The sequence below is a fragment of the Rhineura floridana genome, chromosome 14 (assembly GCF_030035675.1).
Source record: "Rhineura floridana isolate rRhiFlo1 chromosome 14, rRhiFlo1.hap2, whole genome shotgun sequence".
NCBI lineage: Eukaryota > Metazoa > Chordata > Lepidosauria > Squamata > Rhineuridae > Rhineura > Rhineura floridana.
The window spans coordinates 16,151,327-16,169,035 of NC_084493.1; the positions used below are offsets into that span (position 1 = coordinate 16,151,327).

The following is a 17,709-nucleotide window of genomic DNA, read 5'->3' on the forward strand; positions in this document are numbered from 1 at the left end:
AGAGAGAGAGAGAGAGAGAGAGAGAGGTTCCCAGCCCTTATGATTAAAATTAAAGGAAAACATGCAACTTCCACCAATATGGCTCCAAATTACACACCCACACCATGTGAACCCCATTAAGACTTTGGATACCATTAAAGTTTTGGATATAAATAAAAATCCTGAAGGATGCAATATTGGGAGAAATTAGCCCTTAGGGCTAATTTTTATTATTGATTTATTTGTTACATTTCTATCCTGCCCTCCCTTCCAGAAGGAGCCCAGGGTGGAAATGCTGCATTTATTTTATTCACTGAAATATTTATAATCCACACTTTCATAAAAAATATAAATTAAAACCAATAAAAGTATCCATAAATGAAAAACAGAGTTTAACGGTCAAATGCAGTATGCTTTTGACAACAAGTTGCTGTTAGTGCTCTTGTGCTCACGTCCTGCTTGTGGGCTTCCCATGGGCATCTGGTTGGCCACTGTGAGAACAGGATGCTGGACTAGATGGACCACTGGCCTGATCGAGCAGGCTCTTCTTATGTCTTATAAAGCTATATTCCACTTCTGCTCTTGAAGGCAGTTTGCTTCTGAATACCAGTTGCTGGGAACTGCAGGAGGGGAGCGCTTTCTTGCCCTCAGTTCCTGCTTGTGGGCTTCCCATTGAGGCATCTGGTTGGCCACTGTGAGAACAGGATGCTGGACTAGATGGACCACTGGCCTGATCCAGCAGGATTTTCTTCTGTTCTTTAAACATCAGTAAACCATCAGTGGATACTGGCTGGTTAAAAAGAAACTCATATTGTGAAGGCCCATCTAAATAATACCATTATTAGTGACTTCACTAAGCTGTATTTCCCTTTACCACTTCAATTTCTCTTTTCTTGGCTGCTCCATCTCCAGTGCCCTATCTCCTAGTGAACTTCTCAGGGGCACACCAGGGTGGCGTCTACAGGACTCCTGATAGCGAGCTAGATACTCCTGCTGATCCGATGCAGCAAGTCAATTCTTAGTTCTTACCTTTTGTTCCAGGCACCTTATTTCTGTGGATGTACTGGCCCAGTTTCAACTCAGCTGTTTCCGATCATGGGGATGCCCAGCACCGGGCTGCCATCAACACCTACTGTTCTCTGGCAGCTTGCGTCCTCACTTCCGTGGCCTTCTCCAGCATGTTGCAAAAGAAAGGCAAGCTGAACATGGTGAGCAAAGGCTGGTGACCACGTTGCCACCAGCTAGCATGGGCTGCATGACGTACAGATGCTGCCTTCTTTGCTATATGTGTTTCTTGGGATCATGGGAGTCCTGCATGCTTAGCTCTGGCATGTAATTTTGGGGGGAGTGGCAGAGAAATTAAGGTTTTCAGAATTCTTGGGTGTAGTGGTTGTCCGACTGTTTTCCAAGGATCACCAGAAGAGCCAAAAAATTCCTAGCATTTCCCACTGAATGCTGAAGAGGCAAGCCTTTTTAGCCGAGAAGGCTTATCTCTTCAGCCATGCAATTGGCATCAGTGGAAAATCAAGAATGGAAGAATGACTAATGGAACCGAGTAGGCAGAGCAGAGTTTTGGGGAGGAAGAGGAGGACTATCAACTTTCTCTTGATAGAGTACGGCTGACTGAACGCAGGAAGCTGCTTGATACTGAGTTCACCTAGCCTGCTATTGTCTGCTCAGGCTCCCAGCAGATTTCCAAGGATTCAGACGGAGGTGTTTCCAGCCTCATTACCTGAGATCCTTTTTTGGTGTAGATGTAGGGCAGAGGTCACCAACCTTTTGGGGGCCAGTGGGGACATTTGGAATTCTGAAGTAAGTCCATAGGCGCCAGTCACACAATGGCTGCCACATAAAAAGAGCAGACATGCCCCTCTCGCCCACCAATGGGAAAAGGCATCTATATCAGCTGCTGCTGCATTTGCTCCCAGAGAGAAGCTCTTTGCAATGCTCCTCTGTTCAAAATGGAAGGGGGTGGGTGGGTGCCCTATCCTGGCATCCAGTGTTCAATCCTGACCTCCACTGAAATGCAGGCACGTTTAAGGGGGGCTTGCTCAATGGAGGAGACACCAAGCTAGCGCAAATGGGAACTGAGTAGGTAAAGCAAACTATCTCTCGTGCCTTGCTGTTTTTTGAAGGGATGTTTAGTGAGATCTTTCATGGGCACCATAGGAGATACTGGCAAGCACACTGGCACTAGGCATGGCATTAGTGAATTAAAGCCTGCAAAGTTAGAGGACAAACATGTGCTGTACCACTGAGCTGCAGCCTCTCTCATATGCAGAAACTAAGGCAGGGCTAGCCATTGTAGTGCCCTCCAGATGTTGTTGGGACTACATTTCCCATCATCCCTGACCATTGATGCTGCTGCCTAAGGCTGATGGGAGTTGGAGTCCAACAACTTCTAGAGGACACCACATTTGCTAGCCCTGACCTACAGCTTATTCACTGTTAATGATGCTGCTAGGACTCCTCCAGATGGCCTGTTTATTGAGTAACTAATCATAAAACACATATATTAGTCAAAATAACATACAAAATTGCTTTGCAAAAATCAGGCAGTTTTGACTAATGTACACATGTAGAAATGTGGAGAACTGAATTCAAGATGGGTAAAATGAGAAACAGAGAGAACCAAAATCAGCAGATCCATCTATTCTTACCTGGAGCCCACCAAGAGATTCACTTATATAAAAAAATAGCAAGCTAATGTGGAAATGCGGAGAGCTGAACAGGCTCCAGTCCATTGCATGCTTACTTGGGAGTAAATCCTATTGAACCCAATGGAGTTTACTTCTGAGTAGACATGTATTGGATTGCAGCCTAAAAATTGGAAAAACCAGAAATGGAGAGAAACTAAAATTGACATATTCACCCATCCCTACTTGTCAAGTACGGATGGGGAACAAGCGGCCCTCCACATATTGCTAGACTCCGTCTCCCATCAGCCCCAGCCAGCTTGGCCAACATTCAGGATTCATTTATTTATTACATTTGTATACCGCCCCATAGCCGAAGCTCTCTGGATGGTTTACAACAATTAAACATAAAAACAAATATACAAATTTAAAAACACATATTTAAAAGCCAATTAAAACACATGCTAAAATGCCTGGGAGAAGAGGATGATGGGAGTTGTAGTCCCAAATGACTGGAGGGCACCACTTTGGATACCCCTGACTAGGGATGGGTGAGAAATTCAATTCAGTTTGCATTTCAAGCCAAATCTATCAAATTTGCACTTTATGAAACAATATGAGCACTGAGACACAGCTATCCTTCGAAATTTGCACTTATTCGCGTTTTGCAATGTAGTTAGTCGACCAAATGATGTTTACACAAATGTATGTTATAGGAAAGTGTGCATAAAAATGCATATATTCATGAAAATAACATAGACCAAATAACATTTGCCAAAACTGCCTACAAAAGTATGTTTATTAGGAGAAATTTGCACTAAAATGCCAGAGAATTTTCATGATTTGAAAAAAACTAGCAAATTGCTGCAGAAATGTGAAGTGAATTTAAGACTAGAAAAATGAGAAACTGAGAGAAAGCAAAATGGACAGGACTTTCCATCCCTACCTTTGAACTATGCACCAATTTACGCAGGCAGTCTCATGTGGGCAAAAGTGGTCCTTAAGACCCTTCAACAAATATCTGCACTGAAAGGATTGTGCTGTTTTGTGCAGGTCCACATCCAAAATGCCACCCTGGCAGGGGGCGTGGCTGTGGGCACTTCAGCAGAAATGATGCTGACCCCATACGGCTCCCTCATCGTCGGCTTTATCTGTGGCATTGTGTCTACCGTCGGGTTCGTCTACTTCACGGTAAGGGCATCTCTGGATGTTTTAGTGTCTACTTTGCCTCTGCAGGATGAGAAATGCTCTACAAGTGCCACAATGCTTTGGTGCTACATGCTTTTCAAAATGCTTAATTGCAGCTCTTGAATTGCTTACATCAATTGCAAATTTCCAGTGTTCTGTCCTCTGCAGATGTGTAATATCTCTCAGAATGCTCTGCAATGCACAGAGGGTTTGGTGATTATTTAGTTGTCTACAGCCTGTATGTCCTGGCTTTCTTCCAAGGAACCCAAGGCAGCTTACGCAGGTCTCCTTCTCCTCCATTTTATTCTGTTAGGCTGAAAGATAGTGTTTGACCCAAGGTCAACCACTGAGCTGGTCTGAGTGGGGATTTCAACCTAGGTTCCCCCAGTCTTCCTAGTTTGATACTTGAACCACAACCCTACACTAGGGTTGGGGGACCTGTGGCCCTTCAGATGTTGTTGGACTCCCATCATACCCAGCCAGCATGACCAATGGTGAGGGATGATGGAAATTGTTGTCCAAAACAGCTGGAAGGCCACAAGTCTGTCATCCCTGTACTATGCTGATGCTTTGAAATTCTCAGCCGTATGAGTCAACGTGGAAAGTGTTCTCTAGAGGTATGAAGTTTGAAAGCCACTGTTTTAAAGACTTAGGCTGCGTACGCATTAGGGATGGGGGAGAAATTTGATTCACTTTGCATTTTAAACCAAATCTATCAAATTCGCACTTTCCAAAACAATATTTGAAATTCTCATTTATTCAAATTTTGCAATGCAGTTCTCCAACCAAAGAATGTTTACAGAAATATTCTGGGGGGCTATGCATAAAAATGAATAAAATAACATACAAAATGCATTATGTTAGGATAAACTGCTTGCAAAACTGCCTACAAAAATGTGTTTGGTGGGAGAAATTCATATTAAAATGCCAAAGAATTTTCAGGAGGACTTTTTTTAAAAAAATAGCAAATTGCTGCAGAAATGGTAAAAACTGAATTTAAGATTAGAAAACTGGGAAACTGGAAGAATAACACCATACATTTAAAGCACATGACTTCTCCCAAAGAATCCTGAGAACTGTAGTTTCTAATAGGCCCAATAAAGGGTTGATCTCACTGTTCTTCAATCTTCAGCCTCTGGGTGTTGTTGGACTACAATTCCCATCAACCCCAGCCAGGTTAGCCAAAGGCCAAGGATGATGGGAGTTGTAGTCCAACAACATTATCTCATTTGCTCTTTGCATGTCATTTCCCCATTAGGGTTGCTATTTATACCAAAATATTGCTTGTACTACTTAATATGTATACAATAGATGCAAATCGACAAATAAATACTGTGATTTAAATGGAAATGCAATACATCTCCCTATAGTGGGGATGACTGTGACCAGAGCCACATTCACACCATACATATATTCCACTATTATTCCACTGTAAATGGTCATGGCGTTCCCCTCAAATTCCTGAGAAGGGTAGTTTGTGAAGGGTGCTGAGAGTTGTTAGAAGATGATGGCCCCTATTCTCCTCACAGAGCTACAATTACCAGAGTGGTTTAAGAATCAGACCCTCTTCCCAGAGAACTCTGGGAATTGTAGCTCTATGAGAGGAATAGGGGTCTCCTAACAAGTCTCAGCACGCTTCACAAACTATACTTCCCACGATTCTTTGGGGGAAGCCATGACTGTTTAAAGTGGAGTAAATGTATGGTGTGAATGTGATCTGTGTGCCTGCTCAGTCTGCTGTCCACGAACTGCAAACTGTTGATAGGCATCTTCAAGACCTCTCCTGATCTCCCACCTTATGACTCTCTTTAAATCAGACTTGGACTAGACCAGCCTTTCCCAACTAGTGGGCTACCAGATGTTGTTGGACCACAACTCCCATCAGCCTCAGCCAGCATTGCCAATGGTCAGGAAAGATGGGAATTGTGGTCCAACAACATCTGGTGGCCCACTAGTTGGGAAAGGCTGGACTAGACAGACCTTCAAATAGAGAGCTTCTTCAAATAGAGGATTCTCCTCTGGTAGCCCTTCAAATAGTGAACTGACCTCTGTAAAGCAGGACATACTCATAGTGTCTATGATTCCTTGTGGAGCCAAAGCAGAAACTCCACACCCAAGAGGATGGTATTAGTAGGCTTGAGGGAACCCCAAGGTTTGCTGAAATACATTTTTTAAAGAAAAAAATCCTAAACGGTGGAAGGAACCCCAAAACAGCCCATTGAGAACTGAGCATGATCAGTGACCATAGAGCGCTGGCCAACTATTGGGGGAGGGAACAGAAACCCAGCGTGTGTGTTGGGTGGTGGTGGTGGAATGGAATGGAGTACTCTAGAAGAGGGCATGGCTGGCTGGAACCTTGAACAGGAGTGCTCTGCAATGCAACATTGTGGTTTTTTTGGTTCCACTCATAAATGCTTTGCCTTTCATTTCTGCCAGCCTTTCTTAGAGTCCAAGCTGAACATCCAAGACACGTGTGGCATCCACAACCTTCATGGAATGCCAGGGTTGATTGGAGGCATTGTGGGGGCCGTCACAGCTGCTTCTGCCACTGAAGGCATCTACGGGAAGGAAGGGTGAGCATCTCTCTCTGTGTGTGTGTATGCCTGCATTAAAAAAAAAAGCTCATCTTTCTTACTTAGCAGTAGTGGGGAAAGTTTTTCACCCAAGGGCCGCATTGCCTTCTGGGCAACCCTCCAGGTGCCACATGCCAGTGGTGGGCGAGGCTAGAGGTAAAGTAGGTGGAGCAATAAATGTGAATTTTCCCTCTGTGTAATTGACTAGTCCCCACCCCATCTATACTCCATCCAGCAGGCATGATCAGAGGTTCAGGACATGTTCCAGCCAGGCAAAAACAGTCAGGGCGCAAAGGAGGGCTAGTGAGGGGTGTGGCTTGAGAAGAAGGCACATGGGCCAGACAGAAGGGCCTGGAGGGCCACATTTGGCCCTGGGCCTGAGATTCCCCACCCCTGGTCCAAATGTAACCACATCTTCATGTGTTAACGAAAAGCTCACAATTTTGAGGAACGTGTAGGCATCCTTGCCAAAACACTGATGATTAAGAAAGAAGATTGGATTGCAAAGGCACTGAGTGATGGCCGACAACTTATGGCTTTGAAAGAGGTATAGACTCATTCATGGAGGATAAAGCTATCACTGGCTACTAGCCATGATGGCTATGCTCTGCCTCCATAGATGGAGGCAACATGCTCCTCAATGCCATTTGCTGGTACTGTAGAAGGGGAGAGTGCTGTTGCACTCAAGTCCTGCTTGCAGGCTTCCCTTGGGCATCTGGTTGGCCACTGTGAGAACAGGATGCTGGGCTAGATGGGCCACTGGCCTGATCCAGCAGGGTTCTTCTTATACTTTCAGAGCGGTAAGAAAGCCTCACTTCCCTCTCTTTCCTCCCTTCCTTACAGGCTTATCCGTGCTTTTGACTTCACAGGAGAATTCAGCCACAGGACGCCCAGTGTCCAAGGCGGGTTCCAGGCAGCTGGCATGGCTGTATCGTTGGGCATGGCCTTGGCAGGAGGGGCCATTGTAGGTGCGTGGAGGACCATAGAACAGCGGTAGAGCACACATTTTGCATGCTGAAGGCCCCAGGTTTAACCCCCAGGATCTCAATTTAAAAGGTTGCAGGTAGCAGGTAACGGAAGAGACATCACTTGCGCCAACAAGAGGGGAATAGCCTGGGAGGGTGGCTCCTGCTCTGCTATCTGTGCCAGCACTGGATCACAGGGCAGATCGCAGAGTGGGAGCTACATCCACCCAGTCCCAGCAGCAGGGGCCCCTCTCAGCTGCAGGACCCCTCGGACACTGCCCAACCTGGCTGCCCACTGGCACTGTGCCCGGATAATAGTTCAGGGACACATTCTCGCCAGGTAAACACTCGAGGAAAGTGCCAAGTAAGGCTAGTGAGGGGTGTGGCCCGGGCAGGAGAAGTGTGTTTGGGAAGAAGATGTAGCCTAGGAAGAGTCCTGAGGGCCAGGTGGAAAGGCCTTGAGGCCCACATTTGCCCCTGGGTCTGAGGTTCCCCACCCTGGTTTACAGGGTTTCCACAGTGGAGCTGTTCATCAATGGACAAAGCTAGTCTGAAACCGTCACAATTAAGGGTAGTGGCGGCATTCCATTTTAACAGGAAATTCAGACTGTGTTGCTTTAGTCTTTCTCTCTCTCTGATCTGCCAAACAGGAATGCCAGTATTTTTTCTCTTTGTTTTGTGTGACTGGCCTGGGGAGTCAGTCTGGGTCAGGGCAGATCAGAGTTTGATCTTGCTCCACTTTAGCAAAAGTCCTGCTCCTCCTCTGCTGTTCTGAGTCCAGCCTGCACCCGCTGCCCTCTTTACTGTGTTCCCTGCAGCTGCCTACAATTTTAACCTCGTGGTTTTTTTGTGGTGTTTCACTACTGACATCTTGTGGCATGTTGGGGTATGATAAAAAAATAGTGCCAAACTTCCAATGTTTCCAATATTCAGTCAGGAACGGTTATCTGCTGTCACTCATCTCTATTGCTCATCAAACAGTCTTTGGCTCCAAACAAGACTCTTGAAGACTTTTTCCTCCCAATGTCTTTTATGAATTCTTTTATGAATCTGTTAATTTTGGTTATCTCAGCTTCTCATTTTTACAATCTTAAATTCAGTTTTCCACATTTTTTCAACAATTTGCAATTGCTGCTGTTTTGATTAGTGCACACATTTTAGCAAGCCATTTCCCCTAATATAATACATTTTAATGTCATTTCACTAATAGATTCATTTTTATGCACACTTTTCTCTAATATATGCATGTTTGTAAACATTGTTTGCTTGGAGAACTGCATTGCAAAACTTGGATAAGTGTGGATTTTGAAGGATAGCTGTGTTTTGGTTCTCTTATTGTTTCAGAAAGTGCAAAATTGATAGATTCAGCATTAAATGCTAAACTGAATTTCTCCCCCATTCCTAGTTCCAGCTGAGGCTGGCCTCTCACACCCAACCGCTACCACAGGGCTACCAAAGAACCATCTTGCCTTGGAGTCAGGGACGGGGTGGGGGGTGGGGAAGGAGAAAAGCCAGAAAAGCCTGGGTAAAAAGAGCAGCCTGAAAAGACATATATTGTCTGCAACAAGCATGAAGGCAGCTACCACAAATGAAGTTTTTGAACCCGAGTGATGTCTGTATTCTTAGGCTCAGTTTAGGTATTCCCCTAAACCAGAGGCTGGGGCTTTTTTTCCTTTTTGCTGTGAAAGGGTACATTCCCAAGGGGTTAATCTGTTGGGAGCTTCAGGTGGGCCACTCTGAAGTAGGCACTGCAAGAAGCCCTTTTCTCTCTTTCTGCCATCCCTTCTCTCTTTCTCTTTGCTACCCACTTCTCTTTCTGCCACCTGTTTTCTTTTCTTCTACATACTTCTCTCTCTGTCTCTGCCACCCCCTTTCTCCCCTTCTCTCTTTTTGCCATCCCTTCTCTACCCCCCCGGCTCCCCTTTTCTCTCTCTCTTTTTGCCACCCCTTTTCTCTCATTCTTACTCTCTGTCTCTTGCTACCCATTTCTGTCTTTATGGTTTCCTTCTTTTCTCTGTCTTTCTGCCATCCCCCCTCTCCCCCCCTGCCCCATCCAGCAGGCTGATAAAGGAGGGATAGATTACTCCTGCCATAGGACCAAACTATTTGCCTGTAGAGGACTCCCCTCCTCCTCTTTCCATCTCTCCATCAGTGTCTCTTCCTCTCATTTGTTGGAATTATTGTTGGAATTTCAAGGTTTTAATGTGAATTGTATGTTTTATGTTGTGCGTTGCCCAGAGTGGCTGGAGAACCAGCCAGATGGGCGACTAATAAATTTAATAAATAAATAAATAAAATCTATTTCCCCCCTCCCCCTCCTTCTCTCCCTCTGGGCTCCCCCCTCTCACCTGCATGAAATTAGGTTGAGGGCCACATTTTCCCTGCTCCTGACCATGGGTTATGATCAAGAACAAACAGCAAAAAGCCTCAAGGGCCAGTGGGATGGAGTGGTTGGAGTGTCGGACTACAGCCTTGGAGTCCAGTGTTCAAATCTGCATTTAGCCATGAAGCTTTCTGGATGACTTTGGGCTAATTACCATCTCTCAGCCTAACCAACCTCACAGGGTTGTTGTGGGATACATTGGGGAGGAAGAGAACCATGTGTGCTGCATTGAGCTCCTTGCAAAAAAAAGTAGGATATAAATATAATAATGAATAAATTTGCATGCTTCCCCTCTCTATATATGAGAGGAGAAAGCTTCCACTTTAGAATAAACTACCGTTCCGTGTTACATATGAAAGGAAACTGTGGTTTGTTCAAACCAAACTCAGTTTAAACAAAGCCGGATTGCAATGGAGGAAAGTGAAAGGACCATGGAATGGTAGAAAGAAACTCAGTGCTCTGTTATCTTTCCTTAAGGTGGCATTTTGAAACTGCCTTTCTTTGGAGACCCCACAGATGAAAACTGCTTTGAGGATAATGTTTACTGGGAGGTAAGTGATTTAGTCCTATACGTGCAGATGCTTAAGGGATTTGATCTTTGTGAAATCTGATGCAACTGATCCACAACTCCTAGACTGTGTGGATTAATCATATGGCTGCTTTTGCCTTGGTGGGTAACAGGAACACGGGCCACCTAGCACAGGGCCGAGGAACCTGCAGCCCTGCAGATGATGCTGGACCCCAACTCCCATCAGCCCCAGCCAGCATGGCCAATAGTCAGGGATGATGGGAGTAGACGTTCAACGCCATCTGGAGGGCTGCAGGTTTCCCATCCCTGATCTAACGCTAGTCAGATCTCATCAGGAGGACTGTGTTCGGTTCTGGACACTGCACTTTCAGAAAGAGATAGATACTCTTTAAGAAAAAAGTTGCGAACAAGTTTAGATGGTCAGTAGCGTGGAAAGCAAGTCAAATGGTTGATGGAAACGGGTATGTTTAAGCTGGAGGAAGGACATGAGAGCAATTTTAGGAACATAGGGAGTTGCCTTCTGCCAAGTTAGACTCTTCTGTCTGGCAGAGTCTCTCCAGGGTTTCAGACAGGGATATGCCCCAGTCACACTCAGAGATGCCAGGGGTTGAACGTGGGACCTTCTGCATGCAAAGAAAGAACGCAGGAAGCTGCCTTATCCTGATTAAGACCCGCTTGTCCCTCTAGCTCAGTATTGTCTACTCTGACTGGCAGCAGTTCTTCTGGGTTTCAGACAGGGAGTCTCTCCAGCTTTACCTGGAGATACCGAGGATTGAACCTGGGACTTTCGGCATGCAAAGCGAATGCTGTGCCACTGCGCTATAGTCCTTTCCCTGGAAGGCTGTCGCCCAGAAGTGGGCAAAGATCTAATGGGTTTTAGTGATAGGAGGGTAGATTAAGGGGTAACAGAAACATGGGCCACCTAGCACAGGGGTGAGGAACCTGCGGCCCTACGGATGATGCTGGACTCCAACTCCCATCAGCCCCAGCTGGCAGGGCCAATAGGTTTTATTTATTTATTTATTTTAAAAAACCCCACTTTTCATCATTGGGGGAAACCGAGTAGCTCAGTGGTAGCGCATCTGCCTTGCATGCAGAAGGCCTCAGGTTCGAGCCCCGGCATCTCCAGGTGGGGTTTGGAGAGACTCCTGCCTGAAACCCTGGAGAGCCACTGCCAGTCAGTGTAGACAATACTGAGCTAGAGGGACCAATTAGTCTGAGTCACTGTAAGGCAGCTTCCTATGTTCTGATGCCCTTTTGCCAATGGTGGGGAACCTCAGGCCTGGGGCAGCCAAATGTGTTCCTCTGTGTAGCCCATCTATCTTGTCCTCAAGACTCCTCCCTAGATCACACCCTCTCTCTCAGGCCACACTTCTCCCTGTCCTTGCTCCACCCCCTCCCCAAATGCTTTTGCACCGCTGGAAAGTGTCCTTGAACTGGGATCGTGCCTCTTGCTTGCCTGGATGGAGAAATGTGTGGACTGGAACCTCTGACTTTGGCATGCTTGAGACGGAGCCCCTGTGAAAGGCAAGACTCACATCTATCTGCCTCTTGCTGGCCCCAACCCACCATAGACATGCGGACCCTGGAAGGTTGCCCATATAAGAATGTGGCCCTCTGCCTGAGAAAGGTTCCCCACCCCTACAGAGTATTCAGAGAAAGGGTGATGGAAAATGCACCCTGTTCCTAAAAAAACAAAAAGCAACCCTTGCCCTTAATTCAGGTTTTGACTGCAGACCTGGGTAACGTGGAGGTGGGCTTTTTCACTGGGGGTACCAGAGTTTTGGGATGCTTTCCCCACTGAAATATGAGAGTTTCCCATCGCTATTGGCATTCCGCCGGCTCTTGGAGACACACTTGTGACGAGCATTCCTCTGATTTCCTGATGCAAACCTCCTGTTTTCATGGTTTTTCCATTGCTGTTTTAAATGTTTTGATTGCTGTGCTGTTTTCATGGGCTTGTTTTATTGTACACCGTAATCGTCATTCTTAAAACAATTCCATCCAAACCTTAACATTATTGGGTGTTTTTATTCTGGGTGCTTATACTTGTATAATACTGGTGTAGGGCAGCCTTTGCCAACCTGATGCCCTCTGGATGTTGTGGACTGAAGCTCCCATCAGCCTCAGTAAGCACGGGCTGTGCTGACTGGGGCTGATGGGAAGTGTAGTCTAAAATGTCTAGCGGGCATCGCCAGGGCAAAGGCTGACGTGGACTTTATGGTGAGAAAAGTAAAATCAGCCACTTTACCACTAGGTAGTGCTGTTCCCTGACATATGAAGGTTTCACTGCAGATCAGTTCTAATTGTGTTATCCTTCATGGGCTCTCTTGCCTCCAGGATCACAAAGCTACGCAAGATTATGATAAGTAAACAAGGGAGGTGTTGTGACCTAATAGGTGCTTTGGTCTGCACAGGTACCTGGGGATGAGGAGTGCAGCATGTACTGTTTGAATGACTCGAATGCTAAGTCTGTGACAGACCCCTGATCCACCACAGCAAACACCAAGGGTAAGATGGGCCTGTGCATAGGGACAAATGAATCAGTCAATTTTGTCTTCTCTCAATTTCTTGTTTTTCCATTCTTAGCCTACCTACACGCCAGGAATGGAAGGACCTGTCAATTTCGGTTCTTTCCGTTTCTCATTTTTTCCAATCTTAAATTCAGTTCTCCACATTTCTGCTGCAATTTGCAGTTTTTCAAAAATTCCTCATAAAAAATTCTTCCAACATTTGTAGTGGGGCTTTGTCCTAATAAACCATTCTTGTATGCAGATTGGACTATGTACACATTTTGCAAGCAGTTTCTCCTAATATAATGTATAGTGTATGTTATTTTCAACAACATACTCATTTTGGTGCACCCTTTCCCCTAACATACGCCTTTTTGGAAACATTGCTTCGTTGGAGAACAAAATCACAAAATTCAGATGTGTGCAGATTTCGAAGGATGGCTATGGTTCGGTTATCATATTGTTTCGGAAAGTGCACATTTGATAGATTCATCTTTAAATGCAAACTAAATTGAATTTCTCCCCCATGCCTACTACACACAACATTTTATTCTAGAATCAATGGAGACTGAGTACTTGCTTTTTCTACATAGTCCACACACTATCTAGGTCCATTGCATATTTTTTTTTGCCCCTGAAAAGCACTTCTTGAGAAACTGGTTTAATTCCAAAAATAAAAGCTCATTGCAGAACGATTCTACCTTACTCTGCAGTGTGTCCATTTGAAAACTGATGAAAACCAATGTAGGTGGTTCCGACTATGGGGTGGGGGGTATTCACACCCGCCCAATGACCTTGTGAGTGGATGCATAACCAGACTGCAATCACTACTTCATTCACCTGGGGCATGTGCAGGGAGGAAAAGCATGGAAAATCTAATCAAGGGGAGAGTTCTCAAAACATGTACTCACATCCACCCTTGTGGCAGCAGGGTCTAGAATCAATCTAGACTGAAAGCAACAGATTGAGGACAAGCATAAATGATTGCAGATTGAGAAAAACTACATTTGTGTGGTACAAATGGGTTAGTGTCTATGCACTCTTAAGTCTGGTTTGCCCGCACAAAAATGTGTGCATTTTCATGAATGTTTCTCCCACTAGTGCTTTGGGGCACAATTTCACTGAGTATCAGCATCGTCCCCCCAAACAGAATGCATTTTGTGTGTTATTTTCATGTGAGCCTCTCCTTTTCTTTTCTCGTAGGACAGTGCAGACAACCAGGTGTATAATTAGCCTCTTCCTTTTGGAAGTCCCTTGGCTGTTTTTTTGTGATCTCCTTCTACGCTCTCAAGTACACAAGAGGTTTGTGGTTGTCTGGAAACGATAACATTTGCTACCATCATCCGTCTGGATGCAAAGATTCTTCATAGAGCCTTCTGTGGCCTTATTTTTCTCTTCCCACATCCTTCTCCGTTGTGGGGTTAGCCTAGAGGAGAGAGACTGTTCACATCCCACTGCATACAGGACAAGAGGCGACATATGTGGTTAGAAGTGGCAGCAAAATTCTCCAGAGTTCAGGACTTGGATATGAGCTACAGAGCTTGTAAAAGATCGCCAAAAAAAAGAAGCGAGCTTTGCAAGCCCCAAATGTCTTCACTGTCTCAGGTTGAAATCTGAGCCAGAGAATTCCTGGCTTTCCCCCTGCTTGTCCCCAACGGTCCACCTGCCATCCCACCCTGCAGGTGTCTAGAGTAAAAGTGGTATGTGCAGAAGAAAAAAGAGGGGAAGGAGGTTGTCTTTTTCCTTTCCTTCCTCTTCATCTCCCAGCGCTCTGTGTTGGAGTCCAAAGCCTGAAAAATTATGAGAAATGTAGTTCTCCTGGCGTTTGCTTGCAATGTATTTTTCCAAACTCTCAGATTGGTTTGTGATGTCCCCTCTTGATTTCCCCTCCCCCCTTTTTCTGGGAAATATGGGAAATTCAGTTGCTCCAAAAAGACCTTGCAATGCAGTGCTCTCAGATTGGTCTTGGATTTTCCCCATTTTTTCTCTAGAAAAGCCCTGAACCAGAGCCAATCTGAAGAGGGTTTTTGAATGCTCTTTCATCTCTACGTGTGCTGGATCCACTTGTGGCAGCAGCGTCTAGGGTCAACCCTGGTCAGGAATAGCAAAATGCCCAAGATTCTGAATGCCAGCATGTGATTAGCAAGCTGAAAGATTTGTGACAATGCAGTTGGAGAAAGGGAGATTTGGAGCACATGCTTAGATCTCTCCCGTTTGAAATCAGTGGATATTAAAAGTGCTTAATGATAGACTGAGCTTCCAATGTTTTTCATTTCTTTTAATAATCTGCAAAGGCACAGTCTTTAGGGGAAGGGCTGCAGCGGCTCAGGGGCAGAGCATCTGCTTTACAGGAAGAAGGTCCCAGCTTCAATCCCGAGCATCCCCAGGTAGGGCTGGGAAAGACCCCTGCCTGCAATCCTGCTGAGCCTCTGCCAGTCAGTGCTGGCAAATACTGAGCTATGTGGACCAACAATCTGATGTAAACCTAGACGGAACGCAGGACCTGATGCAAGATGTAAGTGTTTCTGAACAGGATGCAAATAGCACCCACCTTGCTAACAATTTTTAACTTATATATGTATGTGAGAAATGCCCTAAAAATTCAACGCAGTCACATGTTACTTCAAAAGATAAACTTCTAAAAATAAATATGGGGGAACTGGTTAAATGGAAATTGGTTAATGAAGAGAGCCAATGAAGCTATAAAACTCAAGTGTTGCCCAAATGAGAAGAGTCTGGTTAAAAAAAGAAAGAGTAAGCTGTCAAAAAAATATATACACGTACTTGTGATTAACAAAACACAGGTTTTAATTTTATGAAAGATAAGGAAGTGAAAACAGTGCTAGAGGAGAATATACAGGAACTGAAGAGAAGGTGGCTAAATTCTGTCTTCATGGCAGAAGATGTAAGACATCAGATACACAAGCTTCAACTGATGATCCAGCAATGGAGGCTGGTCCAACAGAGGCACTGCCCCCACCGACTTCAGGCTACCTACAGTCTGAAGAACTGAGTCAAATAGAGGTGCTGAGACACAAAGTTCTAGGGCTTATCAGTGAACTAAGAATGAATAAATCGCCTGGTCCGTATATCACCCATCCAAGAGATCTTAAGGAACTCAAATATGAAGTTGCTGAACTTCTAATAGAAGCAAAGATTCTTGTGGCATCTTAAAGATTTATTGTGGCTAAACTTTTGGGGGCTGGAGTTATGCATAAAGTGTAATACTCAGCTGGCAGATGCACACACACAAATGTAAAGCAAAAAAAAAGGTTAAACGGCAACAAAATGCCAAAGGAACTTGTCTCTAAATTTAGCCTCTGACCAGAGTACTGAAGGATAGCTAATATATACACTAGCTTTATGACTTCTTTTTTTTCCAGGAGAAGCTAGGCAATTAGAGGCTATTTGCGTCAATTTTTGTTCCAGGTAAATTGGTGGAAAGCTGATGGACTGCTTACGCAAGGACTTCAAAGTGATAGCAAACATGCTTTTATCACATCTGACATCACATCTGACATAAGGGATGGGGCAAGTGGGCATGGTTTGGGGAAAATGCCCCCCTAGGTCAAATTAGGACCCCTGCCAGACCTAATTAGGTATATGGGCTAGAGGTTTCCCACCCTTGTTGTTAATAAACGTATTTTCACACAATGCAACAAATTTCTGCAGTGTTTCATCCTTTACAGAAACTGACTGCGTTAAACTCCCCTTTCTCTAGTCGTGGATGGAGAGCTGTCCATTTTAAATTAGGGATGGAGGGGAAAGTCAATGCAGTTTGCAGTGGAAGCCAAAATAATCCATAGTTTCCGAAACAAGATGTGAACCGAAATACCACTATTCTTTAAAACTCATATTGCTCTGAATTTTGCATTGCAGTTCTTCAGCCAAGTAATATGTCCAAGAATGCATATACTATAGTAAAGTAAGCATAAAGATGATATATTGGTGAAAATAACATGCAAAAATGTATTATATTAGGGGAAATTGCTTTGCTGAAAAGTGTATATTAGGCACAATTGTATAAAAACATGTATATTAGGAGAAATTTGCGCTGAAATGCTGATTCATTTTCATGAGGACTTTTTAATAATAACAATAACAATAATAAATCACAAACTGAGGTGGAAATGTGGAGAACTGAACTGGAAAAATGAGAAACTGAAAAAAACCCAAAACTGGCAGATTCACCCATCCCTAATCAGAGGACTGTCCTGTGAAAAGCAGGACACAGAGCTGCGTTATCAGGACATAAAATTTACCTGCGTTTAGGGATGAGTGAGAATTGTGATTCAGTTCACATTTCAAGACAAAGCTATCAAATTTGTACTTTCCTAAACAGTATGAGAACGGAAACACAGCAGTCCTTTGAAATTCGCACTTACTTGAATTTTGTCATGCAGTTCACCAACCAAGCAATGTTTACGAAAAGGCATATATCAGGGGAACGTATGCATAAAATAAATAATAACAAACAGAAATGCGTTATATGATGAGAAATGGATTGCAAAAATGTGTACATTAGTCTGCCTACAAAAATGTGTTCATTAGGAGAAATTCACACTGAAATGCTGGAGAATTTTCATGAGGATTTTTTTTAAATCACAAATTGCTGCAGAAATGTGAAGAACTGAATTTAAGATTGGAAAAATGAGAAATGGAGAGAAACAAAATTGACAAATCTAACTATCCCTACCTGTGACGGACATAATATGTTTTCCATCCTCTTATTTGTCATCGCAAAACATAAGAAACTAGTGTGAGATGCAGATAAGGCAAAACTGTCGCTGGCAATAGGAACAGGGTCCCAGGAAGCACAGCGGAACAGGAAACAGGTGGACATCTGACCAATGGTCCACCATCCTGTGGGAAGTTTCCTGCACAAGTCCCATAGAAATGAATGAGGACAGTACTCTGACCATGTTAATTAAAGGAAGGGGGAA

General features: G+C 44.4%; 1 protein-coding gene across 1 annotated transcript in view; it reads left to right on the plus strand.

The window, feature by feature from the left end:
- The window catches only part of RHCG (Rh family C glycoprotein), a 42,667-nt gene extending 25,705 nt beyond the window's left edge, over positions 1-16,962 (plus strand). Inside the window, exons 5-11 of the mRNA XM_061595621.1 lie at positions 1,021-1,187; positions 3,669-3,806; positions 6,240-6,376; positions 7,220-7,344; positions 10,202-10,275; positions 12,671-12,764; positions 13,970-16,962. Of these exons, the coding sequence (XP_061451605.1) occupies positions 1,021-1,187; positions 3,669-3,806; positions 6,240-6,376; positions 7,220-7,344; positions 10,202-10,275; positions 12,671-12,742 (713 nt within the window). The 3' untranslated portion in view covers positions 12,743-12,764; positions 13,970-16,962. The remainder of the gene's footprint in view (positions 1-1,020; positions 1,188-3,668; positions 3,807-6,239; positions 6,377-7,219; positions 7,345-10,201; positions 10,276-12,670; positions 12,765-13,969) is intronic.
- Positions 16,963-17,709: the final 747 nt, after the last annotated feature.